Source organism: Marmota monax, unplaced genomic scaffold (assembly GCF_021218885.2).
Source record: "Marmota monax isolate L192 unplaced genomic scaffold, Marmota_monax_Labrador192_F-V1.1 WCK01_AAM20220418_F8-fsc00472, whole genome shotgun sequence".
Classification (NCBI taxonomy): domain Eukaryota; kingdom Metazoa; phylum Chordata; class Mammalia; order Rodentia; family Sciuridae; genus Marmota; species Marmota monax.
Window position 1 is genome coordinate 243794 of NW_026692767.1, and position 26616 is coordinate 270409.

Genomic DNA, 26616 nt, shown 5'->3' on the forward strand with positions numbered 1-26616 from the left:
CAAAGCCCTTTTTTTTTTTTTTAACTCAAGAAAGGGCTTTTATTATTTTTAACTCACTTCCTGGGAAGTTAATTTTTAAAACACTCTTATGGAGTCTGTTCATCATTTGTGCTACATTTGAAAACAATGATGTCAACCCAAACCCTCAGTAACAGGTGAGCACTCCCTCCACACTCTGCTGGGGCAATGAAGGGCCCCCTCTGAGCTTTTTCACAGGTGGGTCCAACCCATGAAGCTTCCTGAAGCCCTGGCCCTCCAGGTGCCAGCACAGACCCCCCCAATTTTTTTGAAAACCTGTTGATCAGTGGTTGACTTTCAACTTGCCTCCATTAACTCTATAAAAGTGTTCTTAAAGATAGTACAGGATTATTTTTTTAAGCCCCAGGTCACACTGACTGCCTTAATGCAGAGGAGCTAGGGAGAAATGTGGGCCCATTGACAACGGGCTGCATTCAGCTCCTAGCCTTAAATAGACATAGAAACTATATTACAGATGCATGTATTGGTGCAAGACGTGTATGTGCTGTGTGCAGCAGATGGGCACGCACATGCATGTGCGTGGAGGCGCAACGTACACCACAGGCACAGAGATGCAGCAGGGTGCAGGCCCTCCTTCTGCCCAGCCTCCCTCTCCTTCTCCAAATGAGCCCTTTTGCAATAGGAAACCCATACAGGTGGCTGAAACTCCTTGCGTGGCCCACGTTTTCAGGGGCAGAATCTGAGTCCTGCATTATTTCCCTTCAGGAGCCTATCTCTCTGAGCATTTGGTCAGTAAACATCAAGCTGGCCAGCCAGTATCAGATCCCAGAGAGAAGATGAAGCCTACTCCAGCACAGCATGTCCACAGCACACCCCAGTGACTGTCCTGGGAGTGAGGCAGTTGGCACAGGGGCTGCCTGCCACGGTGCACACCCCTATGGGGTCCCTCACCTAGCAAGGCTTCCAATTCAGGTGGTTTATCCTTCATGGTAGGAATGTTCTGGATGAGCCAGTGTAGGATCAGATTGAATTCCAGTTATTTCTGCATGTGCTAGTCCACGGCCCTTGGCCAATGACATTCCTGGTGTCTCTTCTGCAGCCTTGGCTCTGGGGAATCATGGTGGGGGAGGGGATGAGGTGGGCAGACAAGCTGTGCTGCTCCTGGTTCAGGCCTTTGCTCTGAGCTTGACTCAATTCAGTCCATTTTCCAGATGTGCTGAGTACAAAACAATCCAGGAAGGTCAGTCCAGGCTGCTTGGCTGCCAAATAATGGTGGGTATGCTGGGACATACCCACAGATGTGGGAAAGCTCATTAGATGCTCCCCAGTAACTTCGCCACTCCCCTGGCCCCCAAGTTAAAATAAAAAATAAAAGGTAACAAAAAAAGAGAATCTTGAATTCTCCAATACCTGCCTCTCCCCAGTGGGGCCTGGGCATACATGAAGCGGTCAGAGCCTCCATACCTGCATTTGGAGTAGACAAAAGCTCTAGCACCCCCACCCAAGGTGGTGGGGGCGCATCCCTCCGTGTGATGTGACAGCTGAGACAGGCCTGCCCAGCCCCTAGTGGGAGGTCCCTGAGCTGCAGTAAGCCAGGCCTCCACCTGCCATCTTGGTCTTCTGCCCTGTGCCCTGGGCCTTGCCAACCAGCCAGGTAGGGTTTCTGAGGTTCCATGGACCCCTGGCTTCCTCACAGGATGGGTTAGGCCAGGAAGAGCCAGGGCGAGAAGGAAGGCACCATGGGACCCCTACTCCCCCAAATCCCAGATGATACACATTCCAATCCTGTCCCTGGACGTGCACGCGCGGAGGTCATGCAGCACGACGGGGGAGGGGGACCGGGAGAGGGGCCACAGTCCCCAGCCCCCTGCCCGCAGGGGCGGCTGTCGCATAAGGGCGGTGGGTCTCTGGAGGCGCGGGATGAGCGTGCTGCCTGGTGGCCCTGGGCACATGCAGGAACTCAGGATGCAGCCTCATCTTCTTGAACACCAGGGAGCTCCGGGCTTTTGCCCCCTTCACCACACCCTTCTTTCCTGTTTAGGGGACACCAGGGCCAGAGGGACCTCAGGAGTCATAACATGTACACAGGAACACTCACACACACACACACACACACACACACACACACGAGCATTTGTATCCCACAATCTCTCAATCCCCCTCACCCACTTCCCCAAACTCAAGCTCGGCTAGGACCTCCTTGTCCTGGCAGTCACTCTCCTGGTCTCCTTACCCTCAGCACACAACCCTCTGTGGCTCCCATTGTCTTAGATACAATCTAAACTTCTCAGTCTGGCCTCTGCAGTCTCTTATATCTGACTAGTTGATTTCCCTGCATCCTTGGAATATCACCCAGGTCAAGGGCCTTCCACATTGACCTTCATCAGCCCCCAGCAGACCTGGGTAGAAGGGCTTTCATTTGTGTATGTGTGTGTGTGTGTGTGTGTGTGTATATATATATATATATATATTTTTTTTTTTTTTTTTGCCTTCTTCACAGGGCAGAGTACTTATCAGTCTTGGGATTCTGTTACATATTCAGTGAATTCCTATATCTGATTTCCCCCACTCCAGTACCTCTTCTTAAAAAATAACCAGTGAAAGGACCAATCTCATTTAACTCCACTCTAAAGTTTCAACAATTATCCCAAAGTGTAAAAACCATATACTATCAAGAACAAATGCTAGGACTTGATAACATGAAATCTGCTTTCAGAATTAAACTTGAGGGCTAGGGTTGTAGCTCAGAAGTAGAGCACTTGCCTAGCATGTAAGAGGCCCTGGGTTTGATCCTTAGCACCACATAAAAATAAATAAAATAAAAGTATTGTGTCCAACTACAATTAAAAAATAAATATTAAAAAATAAATTAATCTTGAGCCAGCCAGGCACAATGATGCATGCCTGTAATCCCAGCAGCTCAGAAGGCTGAGGCAGGAGGATCACAAGTTTGAAGCCAGCCTCAGCAAAATCAAGGCACAAGCAACTCAGTGAGACCATGTCTCTAAATAAAACACAAAATAGGGCTGAGGATGTGGCTCAGTGGTCGAGTGCCCCTGAGTTCAATCCCAGGTACTAAAAAAAACTGAACTTGGGCCAGGCATGGTGGTACATGCCTGTAATCCCAGCAACTCGAGAGGCTGAAGCAGGAGAATCAAAAGTTCAAGGCTAGCCTCAGAACTCAGCAAGACCCTATCTCAAAAATAAAAGAGGGATGAGGATATAGTTCAGTGGTAGAACATCCTTGGGTTCTACAGAAAACATTAAACTGGGGTCACAGAATTGTAGAATTTTATGGTTGAAAAGTACTGAGCCCAGTCTTTGCAAATCAGTTTGCAGGGCACAAATGTGTCCTGGGTGCCAGGTGGGCTCTGAACCTGTGGTGGGCTTGTCCCACCACTAGGGGGCACTAGGCCACAAGCACTGAGCTGGAGTGACCGAATGTGTGCAGGTTGTAGTGCTGAGTCCGCCTGTTGTCCTGGCATAACTACGCCTCTTCTTCCACTCTCAGAAGTGGTTCTGTGTAGAATGTTAAGTTCCATACAATTCCGCCTACACTAAGCTCAGTGCCAGCATCTGGGCCCTGAGACCTAATGAGCAAGAAACCCCTCCCATAAACCAACAGCCTCATTGAAAAGATGAGAAAACCACAGCTTGGATTTCAGGTGTCTCTCAGACTCCACCCCTCATTTTGTGGGCACATCTTTGGAAGGACACAAGTCAAAGTGCTCCTTCTTGAAAGCCAGGGCACCTGGACAACACCCCACACTCACTCTCTGGAGAGCGCGCCTTCAGCCCAAAGCAGGTCAGAAGGCACCTGTCAGCCCTGCAGCCCCTATCACAGACCAGAGGAAGTAGCCAACACCCAGAACCGCATTCTAGCCCAGGATCCTTCCTGGTGTTCTCTGCAGATCTGGGCACAAACTCCAGCAGGCCCTAGTGGCATCCCAAGCTGACTCTGATTACAGTGGAAAAACTGAGGACAAAGTCACAGAGGTTTGGGAAACTTTTTCTGGCCTCTCCTAGGAGGTGGTGAACCCATAAATATAGTTCATACTAGGGAGCCCTCAGCAATGGTGGTTCCTCTCTCCTGGCCCTGTCAGCTGGCCTGCCCACAGTGATCAACTAGGTGAGCACTCACAAAGCTCCAGCTGCAGGTGGCACAGGCCACTAAGGAAAGCTAACACCCACTCTGGGCCAGGGAAAGTGGGCAGAAGTGCCCGTCCCTCTATGGATAGCCCAGTCTCTACAAAGGGAAAATGGACAAAGGATTGTCTGCAAACCTCTAGAATGCCAAGGGCTGAGGGAGCTGCAGATTTGAAGCCAGAGGGCTGAGGTGCACCCAGTGGCAAAGCATGATAACATCAAGCTTCCATCACAGAGACGGGTCTTCATGCCCCATGGAGGGATCAAGGGAGATATCATTCCTGGCAGTGTAAGCGAGGATACTGGGCCCAGACTGCAGTAAGACTGGCCCAATAGTTTGGAGAACTGAGGTGCATATGGGGGCCTATTCTGAAACCTGGCTGTCCCTAGGTTCTGTGACACCTGCGCAGTGCCACTACAGTGCAAGTGGGGAGATGTGCTTCATTCCCCCCCATGTCACCTCAAGGAGCACCCCCAAAGACCTCAGCCCACCAGTACTTACATCAGTAAGTTTCCCGGAGCAGACATGGAGCGCTCTTCTCTGCGTGCTTGGGGCTCAAAGGGGTTCCCAAAGGATCGTTTCCTCAGCATAGACTTAACCAGAATCTGGGGAGCACAGGTCAGTGTGAGGAACATAGCCCCCGGGTGCCCAGACATGCCGGGGCAACTTGAGGAACGTTTGGAACAAAGGAAAGGCCTCCTCCAGTCACAGTGAATGAATCTATCAGCAAGGCCTGCGTATTTCTTTGTCATTCACTCTCCTCACCAAGCCTCCTTATCTCCCTGCCTGAATAAAAGGACCTCTTTCTGCATGGGCCCCCAGCAGAAAAGTGACCTCTGTGGCTCCACATTGTTGCTGGCTGACCAGGCAGCCCTCTGTTCTCCCCACAAAGCCAAGCACAGAATAAGTCTCAGGCAACAGACACGCCCTCTTCAGGCTCTAAGGGACAAGGGAGCCTTCACCCCTCACCCTCTTACCACTGTGGTCCAGCTAGGGATGAGCTTCACTGAGTTTTTCACCTCCTCCTCAGTCACCTCCACCATACTGCAGTGCTCCTCCTCTGAGGGAAGGGGTTCCTTCCCGTTCTTGGTCACCCAGGGGTGCAACTGGGGAGGCCAGAAGGGAGGGAAAGGTTAGGACCACAGGCAGACACCGGACCAGCAAATGATTCTAGGCATCCCATAGCAATGTCCTACAAGGGGTCCAAAGCCCACAAATCCTGAAACTCAAACCCAATATACCTATATTCTGGCATGGGTCTCTCCAGAAGGGAAAATCGAGGCCTGTTTTCTATAACCCAGCCCAGCCCAAAGACCTCTTGTTCTCCCACCTTGATGTCTGGAACCCCAATTCTTGTTTCGGGATTCTTATCTAGCATCTTCAGAATTAGGTCCTTGAGCTCCTCGCTGACCTCTGGCCTAAAGCAGTGGAAGGAAGGAGATGAGGGTGAGAGACTGTTGATGAAGACCACTTCCTGCTCTCCTCTGCCTCCCTGCCCTGGGATCAAAAACACACCTAACCCACAGATGGGAAGAGCAGGAGGGCCCCCCAAGGCCAGAAGGGAGAGTTTCAGAACAAGTATGTGGATCTCCTTTCCTGAACTGAAAGTGAAGCAGTCTTCCTCTGGAGCAGAGACCACAAACAGAGCTCCCGGGGGACTACATACACCCTCTGGCTGGCAAAGACAATGAGGATAGTCCGAAAAGAGCTACTTTAGGGACACCAGGGTCTTCACTCCCACTCGCCATCTTATCCTTCCTCTACCTGCTGGGTGGCCAGGGAAGATCCTCTCTCATTTGACAGAGGGGGGAAACTGAGGCCCAGGGAGGTCAGGAGGTGGGTATGTCACCACTGAGAAGTGAGGACATGGATGGGAGACTGGGGGAGAGGCATGGCATTCTCAGCCTCAAGACAGCCTTGACCGTCTCGGCCTGAATTCCAGGCTTCTTTGCTAGTGATGTTCTTGGTGCGCCCATCCTTCCAATACTGGGGAGGAAGAACCCACTCTTGGGATTAGGATGGGTTCCTTCTGCTGTCTTAGATGCTTAATCTCTTTAAAAATTCCTAGACTACAGAATATTCCTGGTAGGGGATATAGCGGGGAGAGGTGAAGAGCCAAGAAATTAAAAGAATAAAGAGGGAATACTGAATCCAGTTGGCTAGTGCTCAGAGGGAAAGAGTGATATGGCAGCCAATGAGCACCTAGAAACTAGAGGCCCTTGAACGCCATGGCCAGGTCATGGCCTCTGTCCTACAGGCTTTGGGAAGACTTGGGCAAACTTTGAGCAGGAGATATGGTCAGATCTGTTGTGTTTTTATCAGAGTAGATCTGGCCTGATCATATAGGCTGGACTGGGGAGAGTACAGAGAGCAGAGAGCTGGACAAGTCTAGGGAGAGGGGCAGAGGCCTGAACTAGGCAGGGGGTGCAGGTGCAATGAGGACCCAAAGATAGGTAAGAGGTGGACACAACAGAGGTTGGGGACCATACAGGAAATGGGTGCCAGAGAGTTGGAAGTTATGGGTATTTCCTATTTCAGTTTCTGTCCCACGCCAGTCAATTGAGCAGATGATAGAAGGACCCTGAAAATTGAGGCACCAAGAACTCAGGCCACTGCCACAGCAGATAAGCCTTAACTAGAAGCCCCAGGGATGAGCAGGGAGGCCTCTCAGACAGTTCTCCTGGGATCAAAGACCTCCTGTGGCTCAGTGGTTGAGTGCCCCTGGGGTCTTTGATCCCAGGAGAACTGTCTGAGTAGAGAGGAAAGAATAGCTTCAAGCCCCACCCCTACTAGTAACTCTCCTCAGGTGCCTCCACTTTTCCATCTGGGAACTGGGAAGCATCTTGAACACCACCACTGCCCATCCCATGTGGGATTTCCCCATGGGTCCAGGGACCCATGTGTGGGGTTGGTACCGCTGATCTACAGTGAAGGAGTGGTGTGAATGTATGACTGGGGGTCATCCATGCCCAACTCTGGGCCTGGGTGGTCCCTCTACACAATGCCATCTGACCCTGATGTCTCAGACACTGTCAGTTCCATGGTCCCACCCCTCCATCTGCTCAGGGCCCCTCCCAGGGAATAGCACCCCCCACCTCCAGATCTACAGGCTGGGTTGGGGCCCTCAAACAGCAAAAAGCTCTGCTAAAGTTCAGACACCCCTTCTCAGGAGTGAGTGGGACCCCCATGGTCCCCTGGGTAGACAACTCACTCCTCGGGAAACACCACGGCCTCATTCTTGATCTTCCTGTGCAGGGCCAGGATGTAATCGTCGATGAACGGGCACTGTGTGGGGGAGAGGCAGACACAGGATGCAGGCACAGGGCCTTGAGCCATGCCAGGGATCAGCCCCTAGCATGGGAAGGATGCCATCTAACTTGCTTAGGGCCTGGCACACAGCAAAGGCTCAACAAATGAGACTGAACAACCAAGTCACTGAGGGAGCTATAAGGCTGGGTATACCTGCTGGGTCACCACCACCTGCAGCAATGTCTCCACTCCCAGGGCCTGGCGTTTGGAAACGTGTTCACTGAGATTCCCTTCTGCCCCTCAGTGCTCCCCTGAGTAGAAGCACTTGTGGGCAGAGATCTAAGTCATGTGAGTGGTGGGTGTCCTCAAGGCCCAGTATGATCCAGAACAGAAGTGAAGGGCAATTTACTGAATGAATAAACGATTGAGTGAATGCATGGATGAATAATGATTGGCGTCAAGGGACAGAGGGACAGGGAGCACTCTGGCTAGAAAGGAGGAAACAGCACCACTGACATCTCCCTCAGACATCTGCTGTCCAGGGTCCTTCATGTTGATCCCTCCCAAGGGGAAGAGAGGAAAACAGAAAAAAATCTCTTCTCCTTCAGCCTTCTCTGAGCCAGGTGGGCTCTTTCAGAATCAAAACTTAAGGGGCTGGGGTGGTGGCTCAGGGGTAGACTGCTCGCCTAGCATGCATGATGCACTGGGTTTGATCCTCAGCACCACATAAAAACAAACTAATGTATCCACCTAAAACTAAAAGATACATAAATAAATAAATATTTTTAAAAAATCAAAACTTAAGGACACAAAAGAAGGACAGTATCTGTTCCTAAGTTTGGCTCCCTAGACCCAGCCCACAGTGCCAACCTCCCCAGCACTCACCTTCCCATACACAAAGCAGTACAGTGTGACCCCAGTGGCCCACACGTCCAAGGCCTAGAAAGAAACATGCTCACATCAGCACCCCAATAGGTACCACTGCCCACCGCACACCCAACTCCACTGGGCTATAGAAAGGGCCTGTGGGGACTCTCCTCCCGCCACCATGTAATCACTGAACAGACACTGCAAATGCTTATTCCATGCTGGGCCCTGTACTGAGCACAGGGGACCCAGGGGAGACCAGAACAGAGCTGCTGCCACTCAGATGTTCCAAGTTTCCTTGGGACAGGCCCAAACCAGATGTATTTCTAATTCAGCAGGTGCACAGCTTCTTTCATCCATAGGATCAGATCACATTTGCAGCCCCTATGACATAGATGCATCCAGAAATAACAGTCTGTGTTAATTTATACTCATTAAACCAGCTCTGGTGCCAGGCACAGTGGCGCACGCCTGTAATCCCAGTGGCTCAGGAGGGTCACAAGTTCAAACTCAGCCTCAGCAATGGTGAAGCACTAAGCAACTCAGTGAGACGCTGTCTCTAAGTAAAATACCAGAAAGGGCTGCAGATGTGGCTCAGTGGTTGAGTGCCCCCGGGTTCAATCTCTAGTACCAAAAAAACAAAAACAAAAACAAAAAAACCTTACCTTTGGCTTCAAGGGGTCATTCTATATCCTGCTAATCCAGTGGAAAAGCCATCATCCACCTCCCTTCCTGACACCAGATGCACCCCCTGCCACAGCAAAGCCCTGTCCACCCTGTGCACTGCTACCACTCCTCCCAAGCACTCACTGGGCTTCCCCTGCCCTGGATCCTCTTGTGTGCTCTCTCTTCATTTCCCTCTTCAGACTCCACCTTCCCTCTTATAGGAGTGGCTCTCAAATCTCTACCTCCATATCCCTGCCACAGATGACTCACTGGAATCCATTCAGGGAACATGAGACAAATGCAAACCAAAACATTTTACAATTTTACAAAACAACAGATTTGTTCTCTTCAAAAATGCCAAGGTCAGAAAGCTGGGGATGTAGCTCAGTGACAGAGCAGTTGCCTAGCATGTGCAAAGCCCTGGGTTCAATCCCCAGCCTCATATACACACATACAAAAGTCAAGGTCAGGAATGACAAGGAAAAGCCAGGGAGCCAGCAAAGACTTCCAGACCAGAGGATGTGAAACAGACAAGACAAGTGAGTGAGGCAAATGACCCTGGATTGTATCTGGAACCAGAAAGAGTTCCAAAGGTCAACATGGAGAAAACTGACAAAACATAAACTATAATAACTGAAATTTATATTACAAATTATGTAAGTCTTATCAGTGGTAAATTTCCTGATTTTGATAATTGCATTAAGGATCTATAAGAAAATATTCTTGCTCTTAGGAAATATCCTCTAAAAATATCCCCCACCAGTGTCCAAATTTTCTATAAATTTAAAATTATATCAGAATAAAAGGCTTTGCTCAGTTGTTTTTCTTTTCTTTTTTTGGTTTGGTTTTTTGTTTTGTTTGATTTTGTACTGGTGCTCAACCACTGAGCCACATCCCCAGCCCTTTTTTATTTTGAGACAGGGTCTCACTAAGTTGCTCAGGGCCTCACTAAATTGCTGAGGCTAGCTCTGAACTCAAGATCCTTCTGCCTCAGCCTTCCAAGCTGCTGGGGATTACAGGCATGCACTACCATGCCCAGCTGTTTTGGGTTCTTTTGATCAGACTTAGGATATCACACATGCTACCACTGAGCTATATCTTGTTCCTCTCCAAGTAAAAAGAAAAAAAAAAAAAAGGAATGCTACATTCCTGACCTCTGAGGCCCAGGAGGCCTCCACCCATGTCCAAACTTTCTCAGCCCTCTCCTCTTTGGCAGCTGCAGTATGGCAGTGCCCAGGGGGACACAATGGCTGCAGCAACCCCTCAAAAAGCTTTCTTACCACCTCTCTCAGATGGCCCAAATGACAAGGTACTCTAAAACCTGCCCCTACCCCATGCCTCTCAGACCTCTGGAACATTCTCTGGGCTCCACCTCTTGCTCAAATCCCCCTGTTCTTTGAGGGCCAGTTCAGTCCCTGCAATGCCAAGATTTGGACATGGCCTCCACCTTCCCCCCATTTTTGAGTTCTTCTGACCTTTTCAACATGCAGAAGTTGGGAAGCAGGGCTATTTTGACTCTGCCTGTTCCACAGCCCATCCCAGAACCCAGCACAGAGCAAGTGGCAGTAAATATCTGCAAGGGAGGTATGGAACCATTCTACTGGAAAATGAGAGGAAGTCAAGGTTGGGGGACATGTCAGGATCTAAGGAAGAGACAAGGATGTCACTCTATAGATGCAAGAACCCTGGCACCCTCAAGCTCTGCTGCAAGCTGTTCTGCTCCTCTACCTGAATCGCCACCTGGCCCAGACCCTGGGAATCACCTTCCCACTGAAACTCTGGCCAGAATCAGAAATGGCTTCAGGGGCCATGAATGCTGGGGTCCCCGCCGTGCTGGACAGTTGAGCATCATTCCCCTCAAACTGGTTGCTGACACCAAAGTCGGCAATCTTCACATGCCCGTCATCTCCCAGGAGCAGGTTGGATGGCTTGATATCCCTGTGGACGATCTTCTGGTAGTGCACTGCAAAGAGAAGCAGCTGGAGTGCTGGTCTGGGAGGCCCCTGCCCAGGAAGCCTCACTGGCCCTGCCCAGCCAGGGAGGCCAACTGGCATATCCCAGTGTGGAACCCCACACTCTTATCATGTGAGGACCATCTACTTTACTATGCAGGTGAAGATGCTCAGGCTCAGCCCAGGATATTAGCAGCAGAGCCAGGACAGGATTCCTAGGAATCTTTGGACTCCAAGTCCAGTGCTCTTTCCATGACCAATAAGGCAGCTATTGCTGAGGAGAGGAGGTCAGAGGAAACTGGGTAAGGGAACTTCTCCATAGGCTGTCTGTACCCCTCCCACTGAGTACTGTCTACAAACCCAAAGCCCATGCAAACCCTTCCCCAGTTCCATCACCAACCCAGCCCTGTCAAAGATGTCCCTACTCCTAGGATTAAGGGTTGGATTTGGGGGACTGTAATGTCCTATAGATATACAGTTTCAGCTCATGGGATCTGGAATGATGAAGTTTCACAGAGGAAAGGCACCCCAGGCCTTGGGATTATCAGGATGAATATGGCTCAGATGAGGGTGAAGCCAGAATGAAGCCAGATGAAGGATGAAGTCAGAATCAGAAATGGCCTAGAAGATGGGCAGCCTGCCCTGCCTCCTGTCCATCCCTGCTAGGAAAGGATGGGTGGCTCAATTTGAGATGACCAGAGGGAAAGAAGAGGTTCTGACCACATCAACTTGTGGCCTCCCTCCTCAGTAAGACCTTCAATTGGACCAAGAGTGCCTGGGATGTTGGAGAAGGGAGAAGATAAGGAGGGAAGAAAGAGGAAGGGACAGGAAGAGGAGAAGGTTGGGGGCAGAAGGAGGGAGTGCCGTACTCCAATAACCACCAAATCAATAACCTACTGTGTGCTGGCACCAAATCAATAACCTACTGTGTGCTGGCACACAAAAATCCGGCCCACATCCATGAGAGCACAGAAGCTCAGGGATCTGGATATTTGACCATGGAAAGTGGTCTCAAAGTCTTATCTCAAACACTAGCCTTGCCTTCAACTCCAAGCTCTTTATCCAACAGACATGACAGCTCATTATGTATGTCAACATATTGCACTAATTCAGAACTTGATTTCTCACTGCAAACCACACTACCACCAACACCAAACAAAACATAAAACCCTAATCCCTTTCCTGTGTTTCCCATTCCATTAAAGCCATATTACTGTTGCCAAAAATCTTGGGACCATCTTTAACTCCCTTCTCTCAGACCTCACATCAGCTATCCCTGTGAGCTCAAGTTCAAAATGTATTCCCCATGTGACAGCATCTCATTACCTATATTGCTATACTTGCCCCATTTACTGAGGATCAAGCCTAAGCCTCTCTGACCCCGGAGTGCTCTCAGGGCAGCCTCGACTTTCTTTTCTTTTCTTTTTTTTTTTTTTTTGGTTTAGGGATTTAACCGTTGAGCCAGATACCCAATCCTTTTTTTGTATTTTATTTAGAGACAGGGTCTCACTGAGTTGCTTAGTGCCTCACTAAATTGCTGAGGCTGACTTTGAACTCTCAATACTTCTGCCTCAGCCTCCTAAGCTGCTGGGATTACAGGCATGCACCACTGTGCCTGGCTGGACTCTCTTTTCTTGAGGCCAGAATCACATGGCAGGTCTTCAGCCCTCCCAGTGCCTCTGTTCATCTACCTGCCAGCCCTAGCACTAACCACCCTACTTCACTCCAATCAGAGGGTCCTGACCAGGCTTTCACCAAGAAATAGATGAGATCAGTTTGCTTTTAGGAGAAAAGGGATGGCAGACAACAGCCCCTCAGTTGGTGAGAAAGGCTGAAAACTGGAAAGGGGGCAGAGCCAAGGCCAGGCAGAGTTGTGTCCTCCACTGACCATACTAGCTGTAAAATGTCCCCTTCCTGTCTTATGCCTGTAGGTCCTTGCTAGGACTATGTGCAAAGACTGCCCCTCTGTGTGCCTCAGTTTTCCCACAAGTACACAGACTGAGGGCAGTGGGGGTTCAAGCAGGGTAAAGGCAGTCCTGTTCCTGTCACTGCAAGTCACACCTCAGCTAGGTTCACACCCTGTTCCCCCAGGGAGAATATGCTCCAAACAAAGCAAGCCAAGATTTTAAGAGATAGGCAGCACCCTTGGCCCCCAACTCGGGCAAGAACCCTAGGTCTGGGGGCCCTCCCCTCATTAGACCAGTCAGCCACCCCTTACCAGCCATACCCTACCCCCTTCACATCCCTCCCCACTGCTACTGACCTAATCTAAGTCTCACCATCTGTCACTTGAGCTGTAGAAACAGCCTCCTCCCTGCCCAGCTGGCCGTGTCTCACCCTCAAATCCAGCCACCACACAGCTGCCAGACAGAGCTTTCACAAATCTCATCACACCCCTCCCCTGCTAAGAGCCCTGGGGGCCTCAGCATGCTGTCTGAATGAAGTCAGGAAAGTCCTCCTGGAGGCACTCCCAGCCCTCTTGGTGTGGCCTGGACATTGCTTCCAGAATTACTGTTCACTAACCAACCTCCTCTGTCCACTGGATGTTTCAACCAGATTGAACTTGCCCCATCCTTCAATAGCACAGACCCACTCCCTCCTGCCTCTGCCTGGCGTTGCCAGGCATCACCTATATTGTCTGCCTGCTTAGGTCCCTGCCCTTCCGGGGCTGTGAGGCCCTTGGAGTCAGATCTGGGTCTTTGTCCTCTCTGTGCCCTCAGCTGGCACTTAATAGGTAGTCATAAATGAAAGAAGTGAGTGAAATGTATGAGCAAATGAGTAAATGAATCCCAGGCAAACAGCCTAAATTAACATCTTCCCTCCTGAGTTCTCACCACCTCAGGGCCCCTCACAAGTTGAATCTACCCTGCCACCACCCACCAGCCCCATACTAGGACACACTCTTCCCCAAGCTGCTGGACATGGATCCCTTCCACCTTGTATCTATTGAGGCCCCCGTGGAGAGGCTAAGCAGAGGAAAGATAGAGACAGAACACCCCACAGCGCACACATAACGGATGAAGACCAGCCGCTAAAGACCTGCACATGCTCAGTGAAAAAGGCCTCGGCCCCGCCCATACAGCGATGCCCCGCCTCCACTAAAGCTGATTGGCAGATCAGTGCTGATGGACAGGAATGGCTCAGGTCCCGCTTAGCCTACCCTCTGTACCCTTCTGCATCCCCTAGCCCCAGTTTCAGCGACAGGCAGCCCCTCGCTCACAGTACTCGAGGCCCAGGATGATGTCCCGCAGATAGAGGCGAGCTTGCTCCTCCGGAAAGGGTTTGTCGCAGGGCACTTCCATGACTGGCCTGTGGGGAAGGAGAAGGGAGGGGTGTTCAGCCGGTATCAGGGTGAGTAAAAACTGCGGCAGGGGAAGGGAAACATAGGTTGGCCATTCAGGCCCCTAACGACCTCCAGGGGGCCCTCTGGGAGCACAGTCCCTAGGAACCAAGCTATGACCTTCTCCTCCCGTATAATGAAAATTTAAAAACACACAGACACAAATATCCTTTCAATTGCAATTCAAATCAGTTTTATCTTAATTTCCATTGGCTGTATTTCTTCTTAGAAGCACTTATCTACAATCAAAGAACTATAAAGATGCCATTTAAAGCAGTGTCTTTCTGGATCCAGATCCAATAAAGGGTGATGAAATCACTTTAGCAGTGACAGTTTATTTTTCCCCCCTAACAAAGTAGAATGTACCCCATGTAATGAAAAACTTTCTGTAAAACTTTGGTTTCAGTTACAGATATGGATAACAATATAAACATATATTTTTTGTTTGAATCGATGTACAAATGTTTGAAAGCCCCTGAATCTTAAAGGAACACCACTCCATGACCCCCTCCCCAAATTGGACCCCAGACAGAGTCACAAGCCACAGCTTGGCAGTGAAGGGTCCCTGTACACTCAGCCTCATGCCCACCACTCCATGTCAGCTATTCTACAAATACCCCAGAAGTCAAACAGGGCAGACATGTGTTAGAACCCTATGCTCCACCAGTGACTTGCTGTGTGACCCTAGGCAAGCCATTTACCCTCTGACCCTCAGCTTTCCCTCTCATCAATGGAAGGGAATAGAGTCCCACCGGCTCAGTTCCCAAGCTTGTCATAAAGCTAAAAGAACCCTTTGTGATCTGAATGCAGGTTGCAGTGAGTCCTAACAGTAAGCTTTTGCCTGAAAATCACTCCTTTCTTCTCCCTCTCTTCCATCCAAATCTTTTTTCAGTTTTTTGAGGCCTGATTCAAAACCCAGTTACTATTCCAGCCTCAGTGACCCCCACCAGCCTTCTGAGAATGGTCCTCCTGATCTCTTATTTACTTCTGAACAGAGCTCCTGAAGACAGGGCCTAGGTCTCTGATTTCTCCTCTAGTGGCTAACCCTTGGTCTGAGGGATGCAAGGAGGGAAAGGGAAAGGGATTAGAATTGACCTGCCTGCTCAGGATGGGGAACTCACCCCTTTCTCAGGAGGTCAAACACTGAAAGAAAAGAAAAGAAGGTGAGATGTACCGCGCTGGCAAAGCAGGCAATGCCAAAGTCCCTCCCTGTTCAGAGGGTAGGAGGTGGGGCAGGCATGCAGGTGTACTCAAGGGACATGGTCTCAGGATGTCAGAGGAAGTAAATGGATGAGAGTAGAGTCTGCTGTGGAACTGCCTTATCTGATCCTTAATGCCAGGTGAGGACCACAGAATGAAGCCTTTTATGTATTTATTTATTTTTATGTGGTGCTGAGGATCGAACCCAGTGCCTTGCACGTGCTAGGCGAGTGCTCTACCCCTGAGCCACAACCCCAGCCCCAAATGAACCCCTTTTAGAAGGAGAAACTGAGGCTCAGAGATGTGGCAGAAATATTCCTAATGGTCCGAGCAGACAGGCAGGATGTAGACGGCAGACTCAAGCCTTGACCTCTAATTCCTGAACTGGTCCTCTGCCTCATTTTTTTTTAAATTTTTTTTTTGTTGTAGATGGACAAAATATCTTTATTTTTATTTATTTATTTTTATGTGAGGCTGAGGATCGAACCCAGGGCCTCATGTGCAAGGCACAACCACTCTACCACTGAGCCACAACCCCAGCCCATGCCCCATTTTTTGAGAACTCCTCTAAGACCAGTCCTAAAGCAGGCATGAGGAACTTAAATAATAACATTGGTATTAATACATTAACATTAATAATAATAATATTAAGGATATTAGTATGTTTTGCATATAGTAGCTCATTGCCTTTTGACCTCAACTCTATGAAGTAAACGCCACCATTATCTCATCTTTGAAAAATTATTATTATTTTTTGTGGGTGTGGTGCTGGGGACTGAACACAAGACTCACACATGCTAGGCAAGTGGTCTACCACTAAGCTAAACACCTGCCCCTATTATCCCATTTTATAGGTGAGAAAACTAAGGCAGAGCTACTAGACAGGGCCTGGGAACCCACATAACTAGTTCCTGCCTTAACCTGAGTACAGAATCCAAATCTGATCCACTGTCTTGCCCATCAGTGGGGAGCAGGGAGTGGGGGCTTAGAGATATTTTTGGGGAACCCAGGGCTTACAAATGTGTGTTTTCCTTCTACCTTCAGGAGGTCAGTATATTCACATGGGTCATGTGCATCCCCAGGGGCCTTAGGACTAGCCCAAGGTGAACTGTTTTGGTAGTGAGCTGGGTCACTCACCCAAGTAGAGATTGTCCTCAGCTGGGTCATCCAGGACCTGGTTAGAGGGAACAGACATGGGGATAGGGCTTGAGGAGGCATGGGGTGGAAAGCTCAGGCCTCTTTGACCTTGCCAGCCCCAGGACCCCTAGTATGCTCTGAAGTCACTTCAGACATACCGCAGGAACTATACAGGTGCCAGATAAGAGGGGTCTCACCCATCACTGACCATCCACCATCCTGGCCCACCACATGGCAACCAGCCCTTCTTCCTTGAGATGATGAGGGGCTCACTTTTTGCCTCTGGGGCAATCCCTCACCCTCAATGAGAACATCCCTGAGTAGCCAGAGCTGGGCCCTGATGCCTCCCTGGAGTCCCCACCCCAAGTCTGGCCTGCCCTCGGAGACTTCAGTCATACCTGCTCCCTTAGTGGGACCTGGGTCTGTGCCAAGCACCTCCCCCCACCCACCAGAAGCTACTCACAGGAGATAGAGCATGCTGGTCTCCCCATTGGCTACCACCTCCTACCTCGATCAGCTTGACCACATTCACATGGTCCAGCTTTTTCAGGATAGCAATCTCCTGGTACACCCGCTCCAGGGGCAGAAGCTGCTTAGCTGGCCCTCCCTGGGCAGCCTGGGACCCTCGTGGGGGAGGGCGACCTATGACCAGAAAAAGGAATCAAATCCTACTTCTAGGAGCTGGGCCTCTCCCTGGCCCTGTAACCAGCCTCAAGCAAGACTTTCACAAGACCATGATCTTGTCCCAACCCACCAAGCATATTCCATCCCCAGGCCTTCAACCACACTGTCCCCACTCCTAACTGAAACTAGCTGGGGACCATGGTCTCCTCTGCCCCCAGGCTAGCAGCTCCCAAGGACCAGACCAGATAGATACATACGTGGAAAGCCATATTGTTTCAGTAACTTCTTTTTAGAAAGAACTTTCATTGCCTGAGGAGAGAGGGACAGAAATGTGTCACTCAGCAATTAGGAGCTAGAAGAGGCTGGTTACATGTGGACTGAGGAGAAGAAGGGCACACTGGGCACCTGCCACTGGCACTGAGCATGTGGCTCAGGTATGTGTCAGACTGGGTAAAAAGGGTGGCTATATCTGATTCTAGGCCTTCCCCCCTGCTCCCTCAACAAGTCTTTCTGGAAGTCTCCCCTCAGAGGAAACCAGCCTCTGTTTGCACACCCCGAGGGTCAGGGAGTTAATTCCAATTGCACACCCCTAGGGATAAGGAGCTCACTCCCTTACCAGGCAGCCTGATCCTCTATCTCCCCAGCTTCTGCCCTAACCTCCAGGCTTTTAGGCCAACTTGCCAACACCTCCCTCCTATCCCCAGACTCACATAGTGTCTGTCTTCACTTTCATTGTAGGCCAGCCTCACCACGCCATAGGCACCCTGCAGACAGGAACAAGTCAGCTCCACTTGGACAGGACAACCTCCCCCAGGACCAGCACAGGAAATGGCCAGCCTGATAGCTCTGGTCCCCTCCCCTGTATCCCAGCTCCATCCCCAGCACCAGCTGGCTCTTGAGCACACATTTCTGAAAGACAGGGAAGGTACTTCTGTGCCGTGGGAGCTGCTCCTCCGGGCCCAGCACAGTTCCATGCCTCCCTCAATCTCTCTTAGTCATCCATGATGCACCCTGGGGGAGCCAGGAATCAGAAGTCATCTCCCACCTCCCCTTGGGAATTTCCCACAGATGATAAAAAACTTTCTTCACATTCAAGCTAGAGCATTCAGGCTCTGTTTCCCATTCTCACCCACAGAGGAAAAAGAAGAGTGACAAGATGAGGACCCTGAAGTATCTGCTGCTCTTCTCCTACCCTCAGACCTACCTTGCCAATCTCACTCTGTAGCTTGTACTGGTTCAGTTGCACACAGTCCTGGGGGGAAAGATGCAAGCATCAGATACAGCTTGATCCAGACCCAAGACCACTCCTACTTCAGGAGTCTGTTCAGGACCAGCCCTGCCTCAAGGTCCTAATTCCCAAATGCCCAGGTCTCACCAACATTTCAAGTTCCAACAGGGGAAGCTTGGTGGTTTCATAGCCACCCTAAGGGAGAAGCCTCAGATAACGTTTAAAAACATGGATGTGAAGCCCTGGCTATGCTCTGCTCCCTACGGAGTGAGGGGATAATGCATCAATTCCTGCTCGACTCTGGGTCTGGGAGAGTCCAAACTGTGAAAAAAAAAAAAAAAACAACAACCCAGGAGCAACTACTTCCAGAAGCAGCTAAATGAAAAGGTCTAAATTGCAGAGGCAAGAAATATGGGAGAAGCGCTTGGGGACAGAAGACAGCCTTGGTTCAGGCACAAAAAGCTCAGCCTCTGCTATCTGCAGTCAGCTCAGTACCCAAGTTCACTTTCAGATAAAAGTGGCAAGGACAGGGCCAGCAGGAGCCCAGAGGCTGGGAGCATGCTGGCAGCTTCTGAGTCAGAGCAGAATCTAAGAGGCAGGATTAGGGACGGAGGGAGGCAGTGAGCTGGAGAAGACTTAGGGGGTGGAGGTACACATCATCTATTTTTAAATCTCTAAGAGGACTTCTTAGGGGACAAGGGAGGGACCTATTTCCTAGGAGTGGGATGGTAAGATTCATAGGAGGCCTTTAGCTCAGATGGAGATTCCCTGGGTAAGAAGAGGCCATACTGTTAGGAAATGAGCTCTCCGACTCTAAGGGTATGCCAACTAAGACCATTTAACTATGCGGTACAAGATGGGGCAGAAAGGGGCCTTCACGGAGACCTACGGGGTGGGGGTAGGGGCTCATGAACAGTCCCTAGCTCTGCCCCACCAACCTCTGTGTCTGAGATGGCCACATGGTGGGACTCGATGGTGGGCCTCCGCCAGGCTCGAGGGGAGATGTGGCTGGCAGGCCCTGTGGCATAAGGCCCAGGATGGGCCTCCAGGCTGCTTCCTGCTGGCCGCTCCTGGAGGGAGAACTTCCTAGCTGAGAGGCTGGGCCGCACTTGAGGGGGTCTAGAAGCACTGCCAGGGATCACAGAGGCAGCTCTGGCCCGAAGCGGAGGGTCCACACCATTCCTGGCAGGCTCTGGGCCTCCATCTGTCTCTTCCAAGTGGGTCACGTCGATGGCTGCTACTCGTTCCACCAGCTCTGCTCGTGGGTCCTGGCAACACACGGCTGGGCCGCCCTCCATTGCCTCAGTCCAGGGGATCCTCTGTGTCGCCTTGTTGGGAACCTGAGAGAGAGGGTAGAGAAGGCTTCACTTCTGGATATCAAGCCAGCCATGGACAAGGAGGCCAGACCGAGACTCTCTCCCACTGCAGCCACAGCCCTGCAAGGTCCCACCTCTATTCCTTTGCCCTGGCTGCTCTCTTTGCCGGGGTTGTTAGTGCCCACTCTCAGGTCTGTTCCTACTAGCTGAATCCCAGGACCTCATCTGGCTGTGCTGCATGCCAGCCCCCTAGACCTCAGTGTCCCCACCTGCAAATAGACAGTTATTTCTGCCACGATTCACAGGGAAGCACAGTGAACCTGGTATTCTGGAGTCAGAATAGACAGACACGGGTAGAACAGTGGCCCAGCAGCACTGAGAAAGAGTCCAAAGCAGCTGGGCCCCACCCAGCATGCAGTCCAGTGACTCATCAGTCCCACCCCTTGATGGCAGAGCATTCCTGCCCCTGGAAGCTGGGCTGGGCTCTAGTGATGCAGAGGCTTCCCTGGTGCTGCAGGCCCAGCTACCTCCTCCAAGAGGCCCCCTTGATGTTCCAGCCTCCATTAGTCCCTCTCCCTGCTTCCTGGAAAACTTCCCTAGAACTCCTGCCTCTCACTTCCACTCCCATCTCTAGGACCATACAGTGAGACTGGTTACTCCCTTCCCTGCCCCAGCAGAGCCTCCAGTCCAGGACAAGGTCTGTCAGGGGAGGAGGCTGCCACTTGGGTAACTGTCAAGTGAGACTTTATTGCACTAAAAGGTCATTCCATATTTCTTCTGATTTTTCCTTCCAGCTGGTTCATGTGGCAAAAATGTGTGCCACATCCGCTCAAGCCAAGATGTTCCCTGGGCCCAGTCTCATACCCACCCTGGACCTACTGCAGAATCCCTGGATCCTCAAGCTAGGTGAAACAGAAGCCCCAGCTCAAGCCCCAGTCAACCTCCAGCCTCAGCCCTATCCCTTACTTCCTGCCATGATCTAAGCTACATACCCTACCCCCAGGTTGAACCCCGACTCTCACGCTCAGACTTCATCTTTGCCCCAAGATGCATACGGACCCCACCCCAGCCCAATGCCCCTCTCCTTCCTGTGCTAGACTCAGTATCTTCTCAGGAAAAGGAAGTGAGCAGAATCCTGACCCTCTGTATTTCCTGTTTGTTGGTAACTTCCTCTGTCCCCCACACTGACTTTGAGAACTTAAGTCTTTGGGTCTTATGAGTGTCATGCTTCTCTTTCACTCTTCACGTTCCCATCTCCTTGCTTTGATAAGGGTGTCAAGGAGGTGGGGCTGACCGGGTGTACTGGACATGGAGGAGCCTGGACTGGGTTCCAGTTCTGCCTGTCACCCTATTACAGGGCCATAGATACAAGTTCTTTGCAAATTTTAAGCCTCAGTCTCCCCGTCTGTACTGATACCACACCTTCCTCAGCAAGGCTTGGAGGGAGACTGTGGGTAAGGACACAGTCCAGCTCTTCTGCCTGACATTAGTGTGTTGAATGAGTAGAAGCCTGGAGGTGGTAGAGCCGATGTCGGCATGCAGAAGGGAAGAGGGAAGGAGATCCTGACTGACAATAGGAAAAGATGTGGAGGCTGGACCTCGAGAAATGATGGAGGGTGTGAGGCCTCCCTGGAGGAGGTAAGAGAGGCAGGAGTGATGGGACTGGAGCTCCAGAGGCTTTGGAAACCAGATCGCTTGCAGGAAGGAGGAGACCAAGGATGAGAGGAGATTCCATCCTGGCCAGGTGACCCCTACCCATCCCCCAGCCTCTCCCACCAAAATGCAGGCTCTACAAGATAAAGGCTTTGTTGAATGGATGGTTGCCATAGTGATCATTACAGCCCAGGCCCCATTACACAGAGGGGAAAGCCTCAGCAAGGGAACTCCAGCAGGCCCCAGGCCACACAAGGTGGATGGACTGTGGCTAGGAGCTCTGCTTCCCTGCCCCAGAGATGAGACAGGCTGCTCTGGTCCACAAAATTTGAATATGATTTCCCTAAGGTTGCTATCCTGCCAGAGGCCACCCTCCTTTAGCTCCCTTTCTCCTTTTTCTCAGATGGGAAAAGTGAAGCACAGCAAGTTCCCGCTCCCCAAGTGGTTATGAGGTGTAAAGGAGCTGACACCCACTAGGGACTCAGAACAAGCTTGCCTAGAAGGAAACTCTGTAGAAGTGAGCCATTTTGATTGCCTGGGACAAGCTGGGTCCCAGATGGATGCGCTGGCGGCAGCAGGAGGTGGCTGTAAGGGCTGACGTCAGACCCTCCATCCATCCCTCCCTCCAGCCTGGATCAAATTCAGGTGACTAAGCACGTCGCAAGGGAGACAGCCAGGGAGACCCGAGGTTCCTGCCGCGTGTCCAGGCGACAGGGCTTGTCGTCCAAAGCTGTGTGTGTGAGCGAGTGTGTCTGAGCATGAGAACGTATTCAAGCAGGACTGTGACACTCGCACACTGTGTCTGAGTGTCCACCCTTAGAAGTGCATATGCATGGAGACCAAAAGCTCTCAGTGTGGTCTGTGCGTACACAAGTGTGTTCATATGTACCAGTGTGCCTTTAGGTCTACATGTACACAGGCCCCAGGACTGGGGGTAGGGTCAGCACCCCCTGTGGCCATAGGATGCCCAGCTTAGAAGGTAAGTCCGGACTTGCCAATCAGTTCTGTCCCACTCGCCTGGAGCAACCCACTTGGCTTGTCCATGTCTCCCAGGCAAAGCCCCATCCTCCCTCAGGGGTCACCCAGGAGGTCTCTCAAGGGCCTTCCCAAGTTGGGGCCTTAGTAGACACTTTTGTAGTAACTGACTCAGCAGCTAACTAACTCAGCCATGTGGGCAAACAGAAAACTGGACAGGTTTTGACCAAGGCCCAGCAAGGGCTTCTATGGTCAAGAGGGACCTCCCAGCCATTGGCCAAGTGCTATGGCCAAGAATTCCTGTGTTGCCTGGGACAAGACATTGGGCTTCCTGGAGACTCAGTTTCCTCATATGTGAATCAGTCAGATGGCCACCGTCCTGCCTACTACCAGGGCCATGGAAGGAAGTCAGTGAGGTTTATAAACAGGAACGGTCTGGGACTGAGCAATGTGGGGCTTATGTGTCTGCGTCTAGAGGCCATTGAAAGAGAGCCCTCATGTGTAAAGTACAACCCACATCAGCCTCCTGACATAGGAATGGCCTGGCTTATACACACTCTTAGGCTTCTCCTCCCAGGCTGTGTCCCAGACCTCTAATCATCTGCCACTTCCAAGCATACAAGCTCCTGGTTTCAGATTCCTGCTTGACCTGGCCACCTCCTCAGAATGTGCCCCATTCAACTGGGCCCCTCACCAGAGGCACAGAGAACAGAGTAGACAGATCCTGCTGTCATCCATGTGGGTTCAAGTAGCCTGGCCTCAGGTGAGCACAAGTACCCAATCAAGCATCATTCTGAGTTTTGAAAGGATACTCTGAACCCCTGTGCCAGGCTGAGGTATGGGACTAGCCTCTGCCCAGGCAAAGGATGAGCAGCTCTGCCCAGCATAGGGCTGGCCAGAAGGGAAAGTTGCAAGTGGGTAGTAACCACCCTGGCCAGACACGAAAGGTACCTATGAACTGCCTCATTGGAGCCCTGTTTATGTTCCTGACAAGTGTCTGATGGCCTTGGCAATGGTGCCCTCCGCAGTTCCCACCCCCGCCTGGGATGACTCAGTCCCCTCAAGGAAGGCCCAGAAGTCTGGTGCCAAGTCATGCTTGAGGATGCCTGCTGTGAGGATGTGCCCTCCCACTACCCCTGGGGAGCTCCCAATTACCAATATGGGCTCTGTGTCTCATCACAACTAACCTAGGGTATCCCCTTGGCTCGCCCCAGGAGACTGACAGTCTCCAGGCCTCACTTCTCCCTCTGCCCTTCCTCACGCTCCACTCCTGGTCTGTGACTCTAGCCTCTCTTTCCATATTGCTGCCTCCTCCCCCTCCTCATTCTTGGGCAGCTCAGCTCCAACAGGGCCCTGAATCAACTCAGCATCTTCCCCCAAACCTGCTCTTCCTCCTGTCTCCATTGAAGAGGTGAGAACCACATCCTTCCAGTTGTTACTGGACCCAGGCCAGAAGTCAAAAAACCACAGGGATCTGCTCCCCATTCCCATCCTTGTTCCACTACCTCACACCTACTCTCCACTCCGGCTGCGCCACACAACTTGAAGCTTCCCAAACTGCAGATTGTTCTGCTGCCAGCCCTTTGTACAAGCTGTGCCTTCTGCCGGGAACACACCTCCCTCTCCTTTGCAGCCTGGAGGACAGCTCAGACATTGCCTCCTCTGAGAGCACTTTTTGATCTCCCTACTGCTGGCTGGGTGAGATCACCAAGTTAAACCCCTTAAAAAGTCCAGATTAAAAAAAAAAAAAGTCTAGTTTCTGACCTCCTTTCTAACTGTCCTTTCACTGCTTCTGCCACATGGGTCTCCGTGCTTCCAGGCTCACATCCCCATTCTATCCCATTTCCATCCTTCACACCAGTTGCTAAAGGAAGGATTTCTAACATGCAAATACAGCCATAGTTCTTTCAGACCTGGCCTTCCAGGAACTTGGAATCTGGGGCACAGAGGAACAGGAGACCTAACTTTAGACTAGGGCTTCAGGCTGGGGCACAGCTGGGAACACAGGTTCCTGGATTGCAAATCCAGTCATTCATTTATGCAATAACTGTTCATTGAACATGTGCTATATGCCAGGCACGATGCTAGGTGCAGGGAGATAAAGCAGTGAACCAAAAAGACAAAAGTCCCTGCTTGCACATAGTTTAATTTCTAGGAGGGACAGGATATAATAAATAAGAAACTGGGTAACTAATATGCGCTATGTCAAGTGGCATGTGCTATAAAGAAAGCTACAGCAGTAAGGGCGATCAAGCCTAAGGGACTGGGGAACACTACTGATTCAGTGCAGTTGGGGAAGACCTTGCCAGTGCAGGACTTGAGTAGACACCTGGAGGAAGTAATGGAGCAAGCAATGTGGTCACCCAAGAAGAGCACTTCATGCAGAGGGACCAATGAGTGCTAACTCCATGAGATGCGACAATGCTTGCTTTTTTGAGGAATAGCAAGGAAGCTGATGTGGCTGGAGTGAATAGGTACCTGATGTCATGAGGATCTAGATCTGGAGAGAAGGCACAGTCCACTGTGTTAGCCTCAGCGATGAATTCCTGAGATGATGCTGAAACTCTTTTTTGATCAACGAGGATTTTTTTTTTTTTTTTTTTTTTTTTTGGTACCAGGGATTGAACCCAGAAGCACTTATCTACTGAGCCACATTCCCAGCCCCTCCCCCCTTTTGGAGATTGGGTCTTCCTAAATTGCTTAGGGCCTCACTAAGTTGCTGAGGTTGGCTTTGAACTTGGAATCCTACTGCCTCAGCCTCCTCAGCCACTGAGAGTACAGGTGTGCACCACCTGGCCAGCCAATGAGTTGGATTTTAGCAGGGGATGAGAATGGGAATTCATGCAGCACATAACAGAAAACCCTCCCCTGGCTGGGACTCTGGGCTTGCTAGGGGTGTGGGGAGGAGCTTTGTGGACAGCCACCACCAGGCATCCAAAGCCAAGGAAAGGTTTTGAGGAGAGGAATGACTCAGTTGGATGAGGTTTAAAATGACTCTGGCTGCTGTGGGGACTAAGGATGAGAGACTGAGCAGGCAGAAGGTTCCCAAAATGTGGGGGGCCTAGGACACAGTGCTCAGTCTGTATGTGCTGAATGAAGGAGCCCAGGGCTATGGGGTACACAGGTGCCTCTTCCCAGGAGAACCTCAAGGACATAAGATGTATACTTCTCCCACACTTCTGAGTCCACCTGACAGATGCACAGTCCTGGGGAAACCCATCTTGGCACAGTCCTAGGATCTGTGGCCTGTGACATAACCCTCTCGGCACACTCCTGCAACACCCTCAAGACGTGCACGCCCATGTCCGCGTGACTGGTACTCATACGCCACTCCATCCTGAAATGCATCCCCCTCACACACAGGCACACTCCCGTGTCCACGTGACACACGCATACCCGCCTCCAAACACCACACACGGCTTCCCGCGCACGTGTGCTCCCTCGGAGTCACCACTCCTGTGCCCACCCGGCCCCAGAAACCACAACGCCAACCTCCGCCACTCGCCTCCCCGCCCCCGATCAGGGGAAGACTGCGCAGCTAAAGCCGCATCCGTCCCATTCATCACCCCCGCCCCCAGCTGTGGAAGGAAGACTCACGGGAGGGCCGTGGGAGGAGCGCTCCGCGGAGATCCACACGTGGGTGCACGCGTCTGGGCCCACTCGGCATAGACACGGCCTCCACTAAGAACCGGGGCAGAGTAGACAGTGCGCGGGCTACGGACGCAGTCCTAAAGACAAGAGCTGGGGGAGGGACGAGGATGGCAGGGGGCCCACCTAGATGCGGTCCTGGCTGCGGGTTTAGATAGAAGCAGGCTCCACGGGACACCCCGTAGACCCAGCTCCGCAGAGAGAGGGCAAGGATCCCTGAATGGGCAAGGTCCCAGCTGTCCTCACAGTCACAGCCTTGCAGACACCCCTCTCCCCAGCAGGCTGGGAGCAGACGATCGTTCAGGTATTCGAATTCCGGTTGCCTGCTCCAGGTACCCTTCTCACCGCCCCCTACCTCCGCCGTGGGGCACCAGTCTCTGAGGCCCGGCGGGCGGCCAGGCTCGCTCCCGCGGCGCGCGTCCCGCCCCGCCCGCCTAGCCGGGGCCGGGATCGCGGAGCTCAGACCGCCGGCGCCGCAGCTCCAGGCAGCGCTCGGTCCCCCGCCTGCGGCCGCGCCCGGTCGGCGCTCATTGGTCGAGCTATACTGCCCCCCCCAACACTGCCCAATCAGAGTCCAAGACTCTCGCCCCGCTTCCGAAGGGGAGGGGCCGCGGCGGGTGGTGGCTGGGGAGGGG

At 51.6% G+C, this 26616-nt stretch overlaps 1 protein-coding gene across 3 annotated transcripts; it reads right to left on the reverse strand.

Moving 5' to 3' along the window:
- Camkk1 (calcium/calmodulin dependent protein kinase kinase 1) lies at positions 1 to 26436 on the reverse strand. 3 transcript variants are annotated; one of them, XM_046447052.2, is made up of 16 exons: positions 26108 to 26436; positions 19328 to 19729; positions 18366 to 18413; positions 17872 to 17925; positions 17419 to 17470; positions 17046 to 17179; positions 16538 to 16574; positions 15322 to 15343; positions 14081 to 14169; positions 10672 to 10871; positions 8261 to 8314; positions 7338 to 7411; positions 5457 to 5544; positions 5104 to 5232; positions 4628 to 4731; positions 1 to 2012 (listed from the first exon to the last, which is right to left on the reverse strand). In XM_046447052.2, the coding sequence occupies exons 2-16, from the start codon at positions 19685 to 19687 to the stop codon at positions 1940 to 1942; spliced, it is 1518 nt and encodes a 505-aa protein (XP_046303008.1). In that variant the 5' UTR covers positions 19688 to 19729; positions 26108 to 26436; the 3' UTR covers positions 1 to 1939. The 3 variants fall into 3 exon arrangements, with proteins under 3 accessions (XP_046303008.1, XP_058436087.1, XP_046303007.1); XM_058580104.1 differs by having other exon boundaries at positions 26337 to 26417; XM_046447051.2 differs by having other exon boundaries at positions 2 to 2012; positions 25931 to 26435.
- Positions 26437 to 26616: the final 180 nt, after the last annotated feature.